This window comes from Plectropomus leopardus, chromosome 17 (assembly GCF_026936395.1).
Source record: "Plectropomus leopardus strain MGB_pleo_1.0 chromosome 17, ASM2693639v1, whole genome shotgun sequence".
Taxonomy (NCBI): domain Eukaryota; kingdom Metazoa; phylum Chordata; class Actinopteri; order Perciformes; family Serranidae; genus Plectropomus; species Plectropomus leopardus.
In genome coordinates, this window is record NC_142192.1 from 2,588,100 (window position 1) to 2,602,195 (window position 14,096).

General features: G+C 39.4%; 1 protein-coding gene across 1 annotated transcript; it reads left to right on the forward strand.

Moving 5' to 3' along the window:
- Positions 1-2,966: 2,966 nt before the first annotated feature.
- LOC148186573 (uncharacterized) lies at positions 2,967-13,764 on the forward strand. The gene is made up of 10 exons (XM_088090748.1): positions 2,967-3,120; positions 8,193-8,303; positions 8,512-8,611; positions 9,851-9,918; positions 10,038-10,108; positions 10,431-10,513; positions 11,239-11,350; positions 11,480-11,620; positions 12,391-12,491; positions 13,014-13,764. The coding sequence occupies exons 1-10, from the start codon at positions 2,967-2,969 to the stop codon at positions 13,762-13,764; spliced, it is 1,692 nt and encodes a 563-aa protein (XP_087946874.1).
- The last annotated feature ends 332 nt before the right edge of the window (positions 13,765-14,096 follow it).

A 14,096-nucleotide genomic window follows, 5' to 3' on the forward strand; every position in this document is an offset into this window, starting at 1 on the left:
AATCTATTTGACATGTACTTTTTGTTTAGCCTATGTCCCATTCACTGCCATGGAGGGGCGGGATTTATTAGCTATACTGCAGCCAGACACCAGGGAGACGTGATCAGGATGTTTTATGCTTTACATTGGGTGAGCTGTCATGTTGTCCACTTTTATATACAGTCTGTGGTGGACTCCAAGTGAATGTTTGTGCCAGATTTGAAGACATTCCCTCTACCTCATAAGGCACAGCTGCCCCTGCATTAAATTTGGATTTAATATTTCAGATTTAGATTTTTAGATGTAGATTTAACCTTTAGAATTATATTCAATGTTTTGATTAACATTCAACATTTATTTTTATTTTCTAGATTTAACACTTGACATTTAGATTTAACTTTAAAATTTTGATTTAACATTTAGATTTGACATTTAACATTTAGATTTAACATTCAGCATTAAGATTTGCATTTAACATATAGATTAAGATTTAACATTCAGATTTAATACAACATGATGTTTTGACATTTAAAATTAGAATTAATATTTAGATTTTATTTAGTATTTAGCTTTAACATTTCGATGTGACATTCAACATTTCAAGTTAAAATTAATATAATATTTAGAGGTAATGTTCAACATTTAGGCTTTGATTCACCATTTATATTGAACATTTGTATTCATATTTAGATTTACCAATGGTTTAATCATTTTGATAACAATTTTTATGAGAATGTTAATTTAAAATTTATATTTAATATTTAACATTATATTTTACTTTTAGATTTATATATATTTAGATGTAGATTTCATACATTTAGCTTTTTTTTGTAAATGTAACAACATTCACGAATATTGCTGAAAATCTAGTGTAAAAAAACATAATTTAAACATCTGCAGCACTTTTTCATAATTGTTTGGAGCTTAATGTGGTAAAATGTTGCTGTTAATTTCAGTATGTCACTTTCCAATGGTGCCCCACTAGCGCACAACCATCATCACAAGTCAATTACCACAGCAGCGCAAAGTGTTAGCCGAGCCTAGCTAGCTAGCTACGTTAGCCTTCCAGAATGTTCACTCCTTTGCCTTTGCTGAGTCATTGGCTGTGTTCGAAATCATCCAGTCATTCACTCACTCCCTATCCACTACATTGTGTATATGATGTACATCATATACACGATGTAGGGAACGACGGGAGGAGAATTCGGACACTACACGGTAATTTCCTGAACGTGGTTGCGTCAGCAGATGCGCCATGGTTATTCATCTATAAATACCTGTAGAAGCCCTAATTTCTGTACCCTCAAACACTAAAAAATACAAATGTAATGTTCAATCAGGAATGACAAATATGAATTCTGAAATTTCTTTTATTGATGAATATGCACCACTAGAATATATCCCATCCATGCAGAGCCGCATTTCTTCGGCCGGAGAACAGCTGGTTGTGCTTAACACGAAGCTTAATAAGCTTCTCAACATCTTCATCAGTCCCTTGGAAAGAAACAGAAAAGCATTTATTTTTCTAACACACCGCCAATTGGGAAAAGAGAACAAAACGCTATGATCAGATGTGAGCGGGTGTGCGAGTGTCTGCTCCTAGCTAGAGCTGCAACTACCGGCAAGCCCTAGCATTAGCCTTAGCGTTAGCGTTAGCTCGCAGATACAAATAACAAACCGGATGCTTCTCCACCAACAAATCCGCTCGTTATGACAATTCGCAACCCTTAAAAGGCATAAAACCACGCCACTAAAGTATTACACGCATCAAATGTGTATATTGTAATGTTACTTAAATTTATATACAAAAGCGGCGTCAGTTTAGTCGGTACCTTGTCACTTCAGGTAGTTCAGAGAGATTTAGGTGGTGATTCAGTCAAATTTAGTGGTTTGTTAATTCATACTTTGTGTTAAAGGCCTACCAGCCGTTTGTTAGCTAACGCTCAGCAGTCTGTCAGAGCAGGAGGGAGGAACAGCTGTTAGCAACAAGCTTCCGACCAGGATATTTCCTGTGTTGGATTTTCAACAAGAGACGTTCAATAAGGTAACTAAATTATGGCTATGTCATTGTCTAGCTAGCTCTAAGAAGTTCGACATTCAAAACAGTAGTTAATATGTTGCCAGTGTTTTCTGATTTTTGCTTTTTAAAGGAAATCTAGAGAAGTTATCACGAAATGCTCTATTTAAGAGCTAAGTTTATTAATTTTGACATACAAGGAGAAGCTTAAAGTGTCATTTGGTCTCTCCTTGCTATTATTTTGCTATTATGTTGTTCAAAGCTTTTGTTAAATAATACTTTGATGTGTGCATGGCACAGCCAGGTTGTTTTTTTCCATCATTAAGCCATGGTGGTCTGCTTAGTTATAATATATAGTGCTAGGTAAAATAATAGCACGCAACCAGAGATATTTAGCTATTTCAGACTGCTCCCACTGATTCTGATTACTTTGTCATCTAAATAATATGCCATACACTTGCTGAGACAGTAAATAGGCCGAATATTGAATATTCAGACATTGTGAAAAAATGATTCCATTTCTTAAGAATAATCATCAAACATTATATTGTAATTTTGACTGATAATTGTACTAGTTATGATATTAGGTAATTATTACAATGTATTTGGCATCACAAATGATCATTTGTGATAAATAGTGATGTTGGGGCAATGTTATTTAGTGGTTGTAATCTAAGTGTACTGTAATGTTGTCGTAATTGGTAGCTGATGTGATTCACCTGGAAAGTTAAAGAATATAAGACAATGCCATCATTATTAATTTGAATACTGTCACTTTAATTACTTACTCACATACTTGTATCTATAAAAAATTACAGCAATACACTAAAACCTTGAACTTAATGGCTCATGAAGTTTATTTTTGTGTTTCATGTAGAATTGAACTGTTCTTAGAAATCTTCAGAAATTTCTGACCAAGAGTCAGTCAGTCAGGTGTAAGCGGTCTCCCTTCACCAGTGGACACGTGGGGATGGACGGCAGCTGTTCCAGCAGCTGGACAATGAGTCCCACCATGCCCGGAGACTCTCTGAGGCTGAAGCCTGAGGGAGGCTGCCTGGACCCAGCACCTGGAGCTGCGGTCTACAACAGTACACCCTCCTCTGTGGACCCGCCCAAGGACCAAGGTAGGAGGGAGGGCTTTTATCAGCTCTGTTTTTACTGATGTGTCTTAAAAGCTGTGAGGAAACTATACGCCTCAATCAAGAGACAATTAACGTATGAAAGAGCTGTTGACAAGCAGCAAACTTTTTCCTATGGTTTGTGTGAGAGTGTTAGACAGCTGGGTGTCATATTGCTGCTTCCATGAGGGTTTTCAGGATATTAGACTTCTCGATACTGATACTGAGAAAAGTACTGCAAACCATTTTGGATACCACAGGGGGATAAAATGGAAAGAAATTACTTAAACTGCTGTGCGCACAAAATGCACTTTTCTAAATCAGGGTATGAAAAATATTATACATGAATATGATTTTCTACTTACTTTGAGTTTTTTTTTAACCAAGGTCAGTCACAATCATGAATATCAAATATATTTTCAGAATTTTAACCCCCTGCCAGATTAATATCTATGATAATTGTTTAATACTTTAGTTATGTTGAAACCGGAGTTTTTCTAACCTCTCTAAATTCCTCATAAAGACCTGGTGTCAGCTGGTGAGACAGCCGAGCTGAGTGTGTGGAAGACAGCTAACATATTCAGCTCATAGTGAGGGGAGGGCTGTGAGACTGCCTGTCTGCAGGTGTGCTGTGTGTGTAGCTGTGTGTCAATGAGGAGGACAGAAAGGCACTGTTTTTATCAATACTGTTGCAAATGAGTATCCTATTCAATACTTATTTGTATAAGTCCCTATAAGGGACTGTGCTTTATTTACACAGGGGTGGCTGAGGTGTAACTTCTTTAATGTTTAATCTTATCCAAACTTTCTTTATTGGATTTTGCATAGAACAAGCAGTAGTTTAGTACTTACAGTGAACAGTAGTTCTATAACAAGTTAATAGAGCCAGTTCTCTTTTAACCTATCCCAGCCCAGAACAACCCGTCAGCCCACCTACCCGCCCACCCTGAACTATGCGCATTCAATCCATTCACTCTCACAACAGACATAGGACAAGACACAAATTATAGACAGGGGAACAAAAAGTGATTAGACATAATACTAAGGCAAAATATAAATATGTATTAAGTGCATAGTGGTACGTAATTATCAAGTGGTAGTTATATTAAATATGTACATATATATACAACTATATTAATAGTAATGAAGAAGAAACAAAACAAAACAAAAAAAAATATATATAGAAAATAAAAAAAAAAAAAAATTTAAAAAAAAGGGGGGGGGGGGGGTGGCTCAGTTGATTTCTGCTGTTATAGACAGAGAGTCTATTTATGTGAGGAATGGTTGCCATATCTTATAGAAACTGCTTGAGGAGCCTTTCAGGGAGAACCTAATCTTCTCCAATGTAATACACCGCAGTATGTCCTGTATCCATTTATTATGAGTTGGGGGAGAGGCGTGAGACCACTTTAGAAGAATGAGTCTTCGAGCAAGTAATGTGGTGAACGCTATGATTTTTCGCGTGGACACACTGTGTGAGGAGTACGATCCAAAGAGGGCAGTAAGGAGTTCAAGGGGTATGGTTCGGCCTGTTGCTTTACTAAGTGTTTCGAATATTGCTGTCCAAAATTCAGATAATTTTGGGAAGATAAAAACATATGAACAAAGTCCGCAGGAGCCTGCCCACATCTGTTGCATGTGTCTGCTCTGTCAGGGTAGATTTTGGCCAGCCTGGCATTAGTGAGATAGGCTCTATGCAGGATTTTACACTGGAAAAGGCCATGCCTCGCACAAATAGAGGAGGAGTGAACATTATTTAATATCACCTCCCATTGCTCATCGGTTAAGGGAACTCCGAGGTCCTGACCCCAAGTAGCTCTTAGAGAAACCAGATGATTCGGGGACAATATATGAATTTGTTTGTATGTGATCCCTATGAGTCCTTTCTTTCTGGGATTGAGGGTTAAAAATTGGTCAATAAGAGAGTTTGGAGGACTGCTAGGAAACTGAGGGAAGCAAGATTTCACAAATTGTCTTATTTGGAAGAACTGAAAGAGGTGAGTGTTTGGTAGGTCAAACTTTGCAGCCAAGTCAGTAAATGTGGAAAAAACACCATTGATAAAAAGGTCGTTAAGCGTTGCCAGACCCTTCTCAGACCAGGTACGGAAGGCTGGATCAGAACATGAAGGCGCAAACAGATGATTGCGAGAAATTGGGGACTGACAAGACTGAGTGTGGAGGCCAAAAGCTTTTCTGAACTGATTCCAAATCATCAGTGTGTTTGTTACAATTGGGTTAGGGCTAACCTGTTTAATTTATATTGGTAGTTGAGAGCACACCACAGACCAGAGAGAGAGATGTGAGGAGGAAACTTCAAGCAAAGCCCACTGCGGGCGTTCGGATACAGCTTTACCAGTGTTCCAGAGGAGAAGCTTGTTGATATTACAGGCCCAATAATAGTAGCGAAAGTCTGGGAGGGCCAGTCCTCCTAAGGATTTAGGAAGTCGGAGAGCTGTTCGACCAATTCGTGCTCGCTTATTACCCCAAAGAAAGGAACTAATCAGCTGATCAAGATTTGAAAAGAAAGATTTCCTTATGAAGATGGGTATATGCTGAAAGAGGTAAAGGAATTGAGGAAGTAGCGACATTTTTATCAGGTTGACCTGCCCAGCCAAAGAGAGTGGGAGAGAGGACCATCTAGCCAAATCTGATTTACACCGTTCGAGTAATGGGTTGAAGTTTTTGGCAAATAATTGGGAAAATGATTCTGTCACCAGGATTCCCAGGTACTTAAGGCCGTCTGCAGCCTTCCTAAAGGGGGGGAGACCATGGGGGAGAAGGTCAGCGGCAGAGTTAATTGGGATGTAGTCACTTTTTCCCAAATTCAATTTGTAACCAGAGTACTTCCCAAAAATATCTCAATTTCTCAAAAATATCTAAAATTTTAGGGAGACTGGAGGTAGGGTTGGATATGTATAAAAGAAGATCATCAGCGTAAAAGTAAATTTTGTGAAGCTGTCCATGGCGTGTGACACCCTCAAACCCGCTCTCACTCCGCAACCAAATGGCCAGGGGCTCGACTGCCAGAGCAAATAGCAACGGGGAAAGGGGACAGCCCTGTCGGGTGCCTCTATGTAAAGAGAAAAGGCGTGATTTAATACCGTTTGTGTTGACAGAGGCTACGGGGGAGGCGTAGAGGAGTTTTATCCAATCCACAAAGTCAGGGCTGAGGCCAAATTTATTAAGAATGTAAAAAAGATATCTCCACTCTACGCGGTCAAAAGCTTTTTCAGCGTCTAGGGACAAAACAAGTTCAGGAGAATCAGTAGAGGGCGAATAGAGAATATTAAGTAACCTGCGTGTGTTTGAAGATGAATGTCTCCCTGAAATGAAACCAGTTTGATCAGGATTGACTAGGGATGGTATGACTCTCTGGAGGCGGCCAGCTAAAACTTTTGCTAGAATTTTAAAATCTACATTCAGGAGAGAAATCGGTCTATAGCTACTACAAAGAAGCGGATCCTTATCCTTTTTTAACAACAGTGTAATTGAAGCCTCTGACATTGTGGATGGCAACTGACCCTTTAACCAAGCATCATTGAAAACCTTAATTAATATCGGGGCAAGGGTTGTAGAATAGGTCTATATAAAATTCTGAGGTATAACCATAATGTTTAATCTTGACCCTCCCTGAAACTTTAAATCAATCTCCCTCCCACCACCATAAATAACATTTTTTTGTATTCACACCAAATGTATATAGTATTGGAGCCAATGCAACTAGCAAACAGCCAAGGCGTTAGTTATCACACAAAAAAAATCCTCCTTAAAAAGTATCTGTTAAAGGACAGTCAGAAACTTTGTTCTAATGTTTTTACATTTCATGGCTATGATAAATGCTGGGATTTTGCAGATTTGTACAGAAAACATGCCTTTGAAGTTCAGAGGTTATATAAAATAAATATAAAATACAACAATTTAAAGTTGTATTTCCCTCACCTAAGCCAAAATAAAACACAAGTCCCTCCCAAGTGTTTAATTTAATTTTTTGATTAAAAGCCTTGCCCATTTTGCAACATCCCTTTCTCCCTCATAATTATTGTATAGGCCCTAACCCAAACCACTGAGGGAGGCGTTTGCATTAACAAGTGGGAAACACTATTTAATGGGGAAACATGTGTCAACACGAAACTGGCTTGATAACATTTCAGATCTATGAATTTATATCCATTAAGCATCCCATGTAGGTTTTACTGCTACTGCAGGAAGAGAGTGACTTCCAGCACATCAGACTTGGCTTTCCACCTGAACAACCCCAACGTCTGCAGATGTCTGCGCAGTTTTTACATGCTAATATTTATGCCTTCCTCATTTCTAAGATACATTAATGTCTCCCAGTGTCTCATACTGAGAAGGAAGTCAAGGCAGATTAATTACGATAGGGGCATCATTCACTGTCTGATCTTGTGTTTAAAATGAATAAGAGATCCTTTTCTCATAATTACTGGTCTTTTCTTATTATTAGGATATCTGGATCTCATTATGAGAAAAAATGTTATAGTTATGGGATAAAGTTTCATTTTCTTTAATTCAGTGAATGCAATGTACTTCTGTAGTAGTCTGACTTGTTTAGAAGAAACAAAAGTAATGCACGATATTGGATTTTTTGCCAATATCCAAAATGCTGATATATAACAACTCATTTGGCTGATAGCTGATACAGATATTGATATATCCACTTTTTTGCCACTTAATTTTAGTTATCATCAAGTCTCTTCTGAAGGAGAAAAAGATCATATTCTGCGTATTTTTATCATGATGTAGACAGAAAACACAGTACTTTTCAGTATTTGTCATATTCAGTCATTGTGCAGAATAAGAAAAATACTTCAACTTAGGGTTTATGTTCTACACATGCTCACTTTGTTGATAAAAAAAACAGCTTGTTTAGTGATATCAGCAGAAATAAGTATGTTGGCCGATTCCAAGATTTTTGCATTCCCGAACATGTAAGTTAGTGTTTCATGCTGCTTCTTTGCAGGAAGTTCTTGTGTAATTGTGCAGTCCTGCAGTAATTATCACGTTTTCTGGTTCATGTCTTACACAAGAATGTTTTTGTGTATGTGTCCCTGCCACAGGTGAGGAGCCAGGCTTCTGTATGATGTGCACCATGGAAAAACACATCATTCAGGTTTTTGCAAACCCTGGGGATGTCATTCAACCAGTGGGTGTTCTCTGTGAGCTCCAAAGTAAGTAGTCGTGGTTCCAAAATCTTCACTTGAAATGAATGACGGGAGGCACTGTGTGGCTGTTTACCTTTTTCATTTTGTAGAGAAATGTTCTGGTGGGAGTTTGTGGTGTGTTGTTAAATCAATTTTAACTCTATATCTATGCGTATATACGATATCATCAATCAGTTTCTTACATATGTACTGTTTTTTGTTTTAACCCTGACAGATATTGCTGAGCACTTCAACCACGGAAGCCAGGAGGACGCCCATGAGTTCCTGCGCTACACAGTGGATGCTATGCAACAGTCCTGTCTACTTGGAAACATGTATGTTTTAAAACCATTCACAGCTTAGCATAATCAGTTATTTAACAACAATATAGTATTAGAAATATCACTGGATTCTATGTTTTCTGTATTGTGCTGATCCACTGAGCCTTCTGCAAAGCCTTCCAGTTTAAATCCTGCAGAAAATTGTTAATGCAATGAAGAATCATTTTTTTCTGCTGAAATATATGAAATCAGCACAGAGCCTTTGCAAAGGAGGTTATGTCCAACATGCATGTTTCAAAGATACACTGGACTGGTCATTGTGGCTCTCAAGTGGCTTTTAAAAACTGATTTAGACCTTCAAATTTAGGCCTAAAATCTAGAAATGTGTTGGCATTTCAGCACCTCTGGAGTCAGTGTTTTTTTTTTTTTATGTTTTTTTGGTGAAATGCCTGAAATTAGGTCTGTGGTTTGCACAAGCTGACGAGACTTTAACTATTTGTTCTACAATATAAAATACATCAGTTAATACCCCACTGTGAAATTTAGAGTTTTTTTGTTTCTTAAAAAAGGCAGTTGCCAACAAGAGGCTGAAAGAGACTACATACATGCAGAACATGCTCATAGAGCCTTTACAACCTCGAAGTCTTGGTGGTGCGACCGTTGTGTAGTTTGTTTTTAGTGGAACGCTAACGCTAATCTGGCAATTCCTTTTAAGCTCTTTGTGAAGATTATCTTGCTGAACAAAACATCTGAATTTCATTAGCCTTTGTTTATCAGAGTTTATTTTCTGCGATGTTGTACAATCTAATGGAAAAATCCCACTGTCTTTTTGACGAGTAAACCAGCGTGATGCTAACTTCCTGTCAGCTTACAGAAAAACTTCATCCCAGGGGGGCTCTGTTCAGTCGATTGTTATGCTGTAGTAACATCACCCGTCTACCCTTGCTCTGATAAAGAACCCGAATAATAAGTCCGAAAACTCAGTTAGCATTTCAGCACCTCCACTTTCGTCGTCTCAGGCTTTTTGAGGAGGGAACCAGAGCGAAGCTAACTTCCTGTTGGCCTACAGAAAAACGTCATCCCTGGGGCGCTCTGGTCCTCCCTCTCTCACTCCTGCTCTTTCGGCTGCAATATGTTGTGACTTGTCACTGCAAAATACTGTAAAGAAATATTTTTATTTGTTTCAGTTCAGCCAGAAAACATTAATTTGTTTGTTATATTAATAACTCAACAGTCAGTTATGTAATTACCATTATTGGTTGTTCTTCATCCTCATATTTATGTTTGTGACAGATTTGACAGGCAAACGCAGGCAACCACATTCATCCATCAAGTATTTGGAGGGCACCCAAGGTCCAGAAGTACGTCAGAAGTGTTGATTTTGTTTTCGTCTCTTTCTAGTTTTTATTCTTTTACATGAAGTCATGTTTTTTTGTAGTTGTTTTACATTTTGTACTAAACATTGAGTCTTCCTTTTCAGTTGAATGTTTAAACTGCAAAGAGGTTTCTGATACATTTGCCCCTTTTCTGGATATTACGCTGGAAATTAAGGTAATTAGAGAAGATTCTCTATCATGTGTCATGTGATATAAAAAAGAACACGGCAAGATGGCATCCGCTCTGTTTGTCCGCTGTTTATGTGCATATGTAGGTGTATGAATATGCATATGTTACATTAATGTTGCTCTTTTTATGTATTTTCGTCACCCTGGAAAGCACTTTGTGCCTTTGGCTTGAAAAGTGCTTTACAAATAAAATTGATATTAATATTGTTGTTGTTATTATTCTTGGTACTTGTGGGTTATGATATGTCAATGCGATTTTTGGAAGGATCTTAAGAACAGCACCAAAGTCCACTGTTCTCTCTTTGCAGACAACTTCCAGTGTCTCCAACGCTCTGAAACAGTTTGTCAGGCCGGAACAGCTGGACGGAGAAAACTCCTACAAATGTGCCAAGTAAGTTATTTACAAACGAAAAGAATTTAGAAAAGATGAGGAGCGAGAGAGAGAGAGAGTTTCGTTTGTTTAAATAGCCTCTTTCACACATTTCGCACTGTTGTGCTGTCTCACCAGTTCTGTATATAAGGTACAATCAGGGAAGGGGGACAGAGTTGTCTCACCTCTGAGACTGGAACAGCACTGAAACGATGTCTATAAAAATGGGACAGCCGGCAGGATGGGATCATGGGCAGCATGATTTTAATGGCGTGTTATATGTGTGACGCACCACAGAAGATTTAAAAAGTAGCTGATAGCAGCTAGCGGCTAACTCAGAGGAGAAGAGCAGTAAATTTTTGCAATTTGGGTAAAGAATGAGATTCAGGAGCTCCTTCCTCTCTGAGCAGAGGAGGAGGTCGGCTGCTATAACAGGGGTGGAAATGATTGTTATTGTTAGGCCACTGTTATTGTTAATAAAGAGCTGCCCATATCTATGTTATATGTCACACTAAGCTGATTCTGGTGTGTTACATTTAACGCCCATCACGCCTCTTTTGATTCTGCGATTGCTGGCAGTCTGTCTAAAACCACACTTTGGAGCGCCATGATGCCGCTGTCATTTGGCTCCATGTAAACATGCAAAGTCAGCAAGAAAAAGGAACTTTGCAGTGGCTCTATAGCGCCATCTCTGTGTAAAAGGGTCTCATGTGCCAGCTAGCTAACTAAACGTTTATGTCCCTCAGCTGCAACAAAATGGTCACAGCCTCAAAAAGACTAACTGTCCACCGCAGCTCCAACGTCCTCACCCTCTCACTCAAACGCTTCGACATCTTCAGTGGGGGAAAAATCACAAAGGTATGATGACATGTGCGGGCTATAATGTCCAGAACCATCACAGAGCTGCAGGACAGCACCTGACATTTACTGCTTTTCTTTGAGTGAACATTTGATATTAACCAGCTGTCGTTGTTCTTTGGTCATCAGGATGTGAAATATCCGGAGTACCTGGACCTGCGGCCTTTCATGTCTCAGTCCCAAGGGGAGCCCCAGATCTACGAGCTCTATGCTGTGCTGGTCCACTCTGGATCCAGCTGTCATGCTGGACACTACTTTTGCTACGTTAAGGTACTGACTCTGCTCTGGATCGCTGCTCTTATCTGATTGCTGTTGCAGAGTGCACATACACACACTTGTCTCTGCAGCAGTGTATCAACAACTCACTTTAACAGCTTAATGCAGAGTTTCACAACAGCTCCTGCTCTTAAATATAATAAAGGTTAAGAACTTCTGTCTGTTTAGTACAAATAAAAGATAATCATATTATCATACATATTTTAACAGAATAATAAAACTGCTCCTGCTCTTAAATATAATGAAGTTTAACAACTTTTGTCTGTTTAGTACAAATAAAAGATAATCATATTATTATACATATTTTAACAGAATAATAAAACAGGTCCTGCTCTTAAATATAATGAAGGTTGAGAACAGAATAATTTAACAGAATAATTTTGTCTTTATATACTTGTATGATAGACTTGAGGATGTGGAGAAACATTTTTCTCTGTTAACACTTGAAAGCCAATTTAAAAGTTGAAATTGAGGAGCGCCTGGTGGCTAAGTGGATAGAGCGGCGTCCCATATACAGAGGTTGTATCCTCACCGCAGCGGCCACGGGTTTGATTCCGGCCTCAACCCTTTGCTGCATGTCACCACCCCATTCTCTTCCCCTTTCACGCTTAAACTGTCCTGTCCATTAAAGGCAATAAAAGCCCCAAAAAATAATCTTAAAAAAAAAGTTGAAATTGAAAAGTGAAATATTAAAATGTGTAAAAGTGATGATTCTGTTGAGCAAACATGCTGAAAGCTGCCTTTTATTCGGTTGTGTTTCCCAGGCGAGCAGTGGTCAGTGGTATAAGATGAACGATTCCTCTGTGACTGTCAGTGACATCAAGTCTGTCCTCAGTCAGCACGCCTATGTCCTTTTCTACATCAAGTAAGTAAACCATCATTTTTAAAAACCAACATTAACCCTTCAATGGTCGGTCAGTGTTTACATGATCCTTTTTGAATATATTTAAAATAAGAACCATAATAGTTGGAGATTTCATTCTTTTGCTGTAGAAAGTTTCCATCTTCTGTTGCATCACGTTGTACACATGTAATGACATCATGACGCCACAGTATCTGCAGTGTAACAACACACAGTGGTGCCAGAGGAATGAATGATGAATTCATTACTCCTTTTTTTAATGACAACATTTCAATACTTTTATTGACTTACATTACCATTTAACTTAGGTCGTACAAATTTTAGGGATATGAAGCATTCGAAGATACACCACGAAATGACATCACAATAAGCAAAAACACCAATGTAGGCACTGGAGTGTTTCTGTTGCAGAGTTGAAAGGGTTAAAAAGTCTCAAAATCTTTGATTTGAGTCCTCTCACTAAATGAACACAAAATATTTAAAAGTTTCTTTTTTTTCTATATTCCCTTTGCTTTGTGTCACTAGGTCCACTGATGTAAAGGAAGCCAGCGACCACAGTCACATGAGCCAGTATCCACCACAGACCAGTGATCCTTCAGCGGGGGCTGAGAGACAACACCAGGTCAAGCCCAGTTCTAGAGTCAATGCAGGACAACCTTCCCGATACAGGAAGGGAGACAGACAGTACTCTGACTGGAGCAAAGACAAGGAGAGACACTACCGGGACAGGAGTCACGAGCGAGAAACTGACAGTGATCGTTACCGGTACAGAATGGACCACCATCGCTCCTACAGGGGTCACTTGCCTCCTCACGATCGCCCCTACAGAGACTGGGAGCCTGAGCGCCGCTGGGAGCACGTCCCACACCACCCCAGAGGGCTCGATCGTGAAAAGTGCTCTAACTATTACCACCATCAGCGCTCAAGAGAGGACTCTGGACATGAGCAGAGGAGATATGCTTATCCCCACTGCATGGAGTCTCCTAGTCGCGGGAGGTGGCAGCAGGAGAGCCGAGGATCTCTGCCCATGAAGGACAAGAGCAACGGCAGAGAGAAGGATTTTTATTTATCCAAAGTGAAGACTTCCTCGCCTGCTACAAAGCCAGACACCTGCACAAAGTCAAAGGCCTCGCCGCCTCGACCTCGTTCTTCCATGTTTGGATCTGCTCCAAACAGGATGGATCAAAATCGCAAGAGGTCTGCCGTTCATCTGAGCAAAGAGAGGGATGGCAGCTCTGAGGCCCACTGCTCAAAAAAACACAGAGTCATAGGATAATGACAGACGCCAGATGATTGAATTGGTAGAGCCTGACCATTTAGAGCTTTGTAAGTAAGGAGGAGGATTTTAAATGCAATCCTGGATTTCACAGGGACCCAGTGCAACAAAGCTAAAACAGGAGAAATTTGATCCCTTTTCTTGCTTCCCATTAGAACACGTGCAGCAGCATTCTGCACCAGTTGGAGAGACCTAAGAGATTTGTTGGGGAAACCAAATAATGAAGCAGGTTATCAACACGCTCAGTCAACTCTGGGTTTTCCTCTCCAGCCACAAGTAAGTTCACGTGAAAGAGGATCAGGTGGGTATTATGAGCAGCATCATCAGAACCA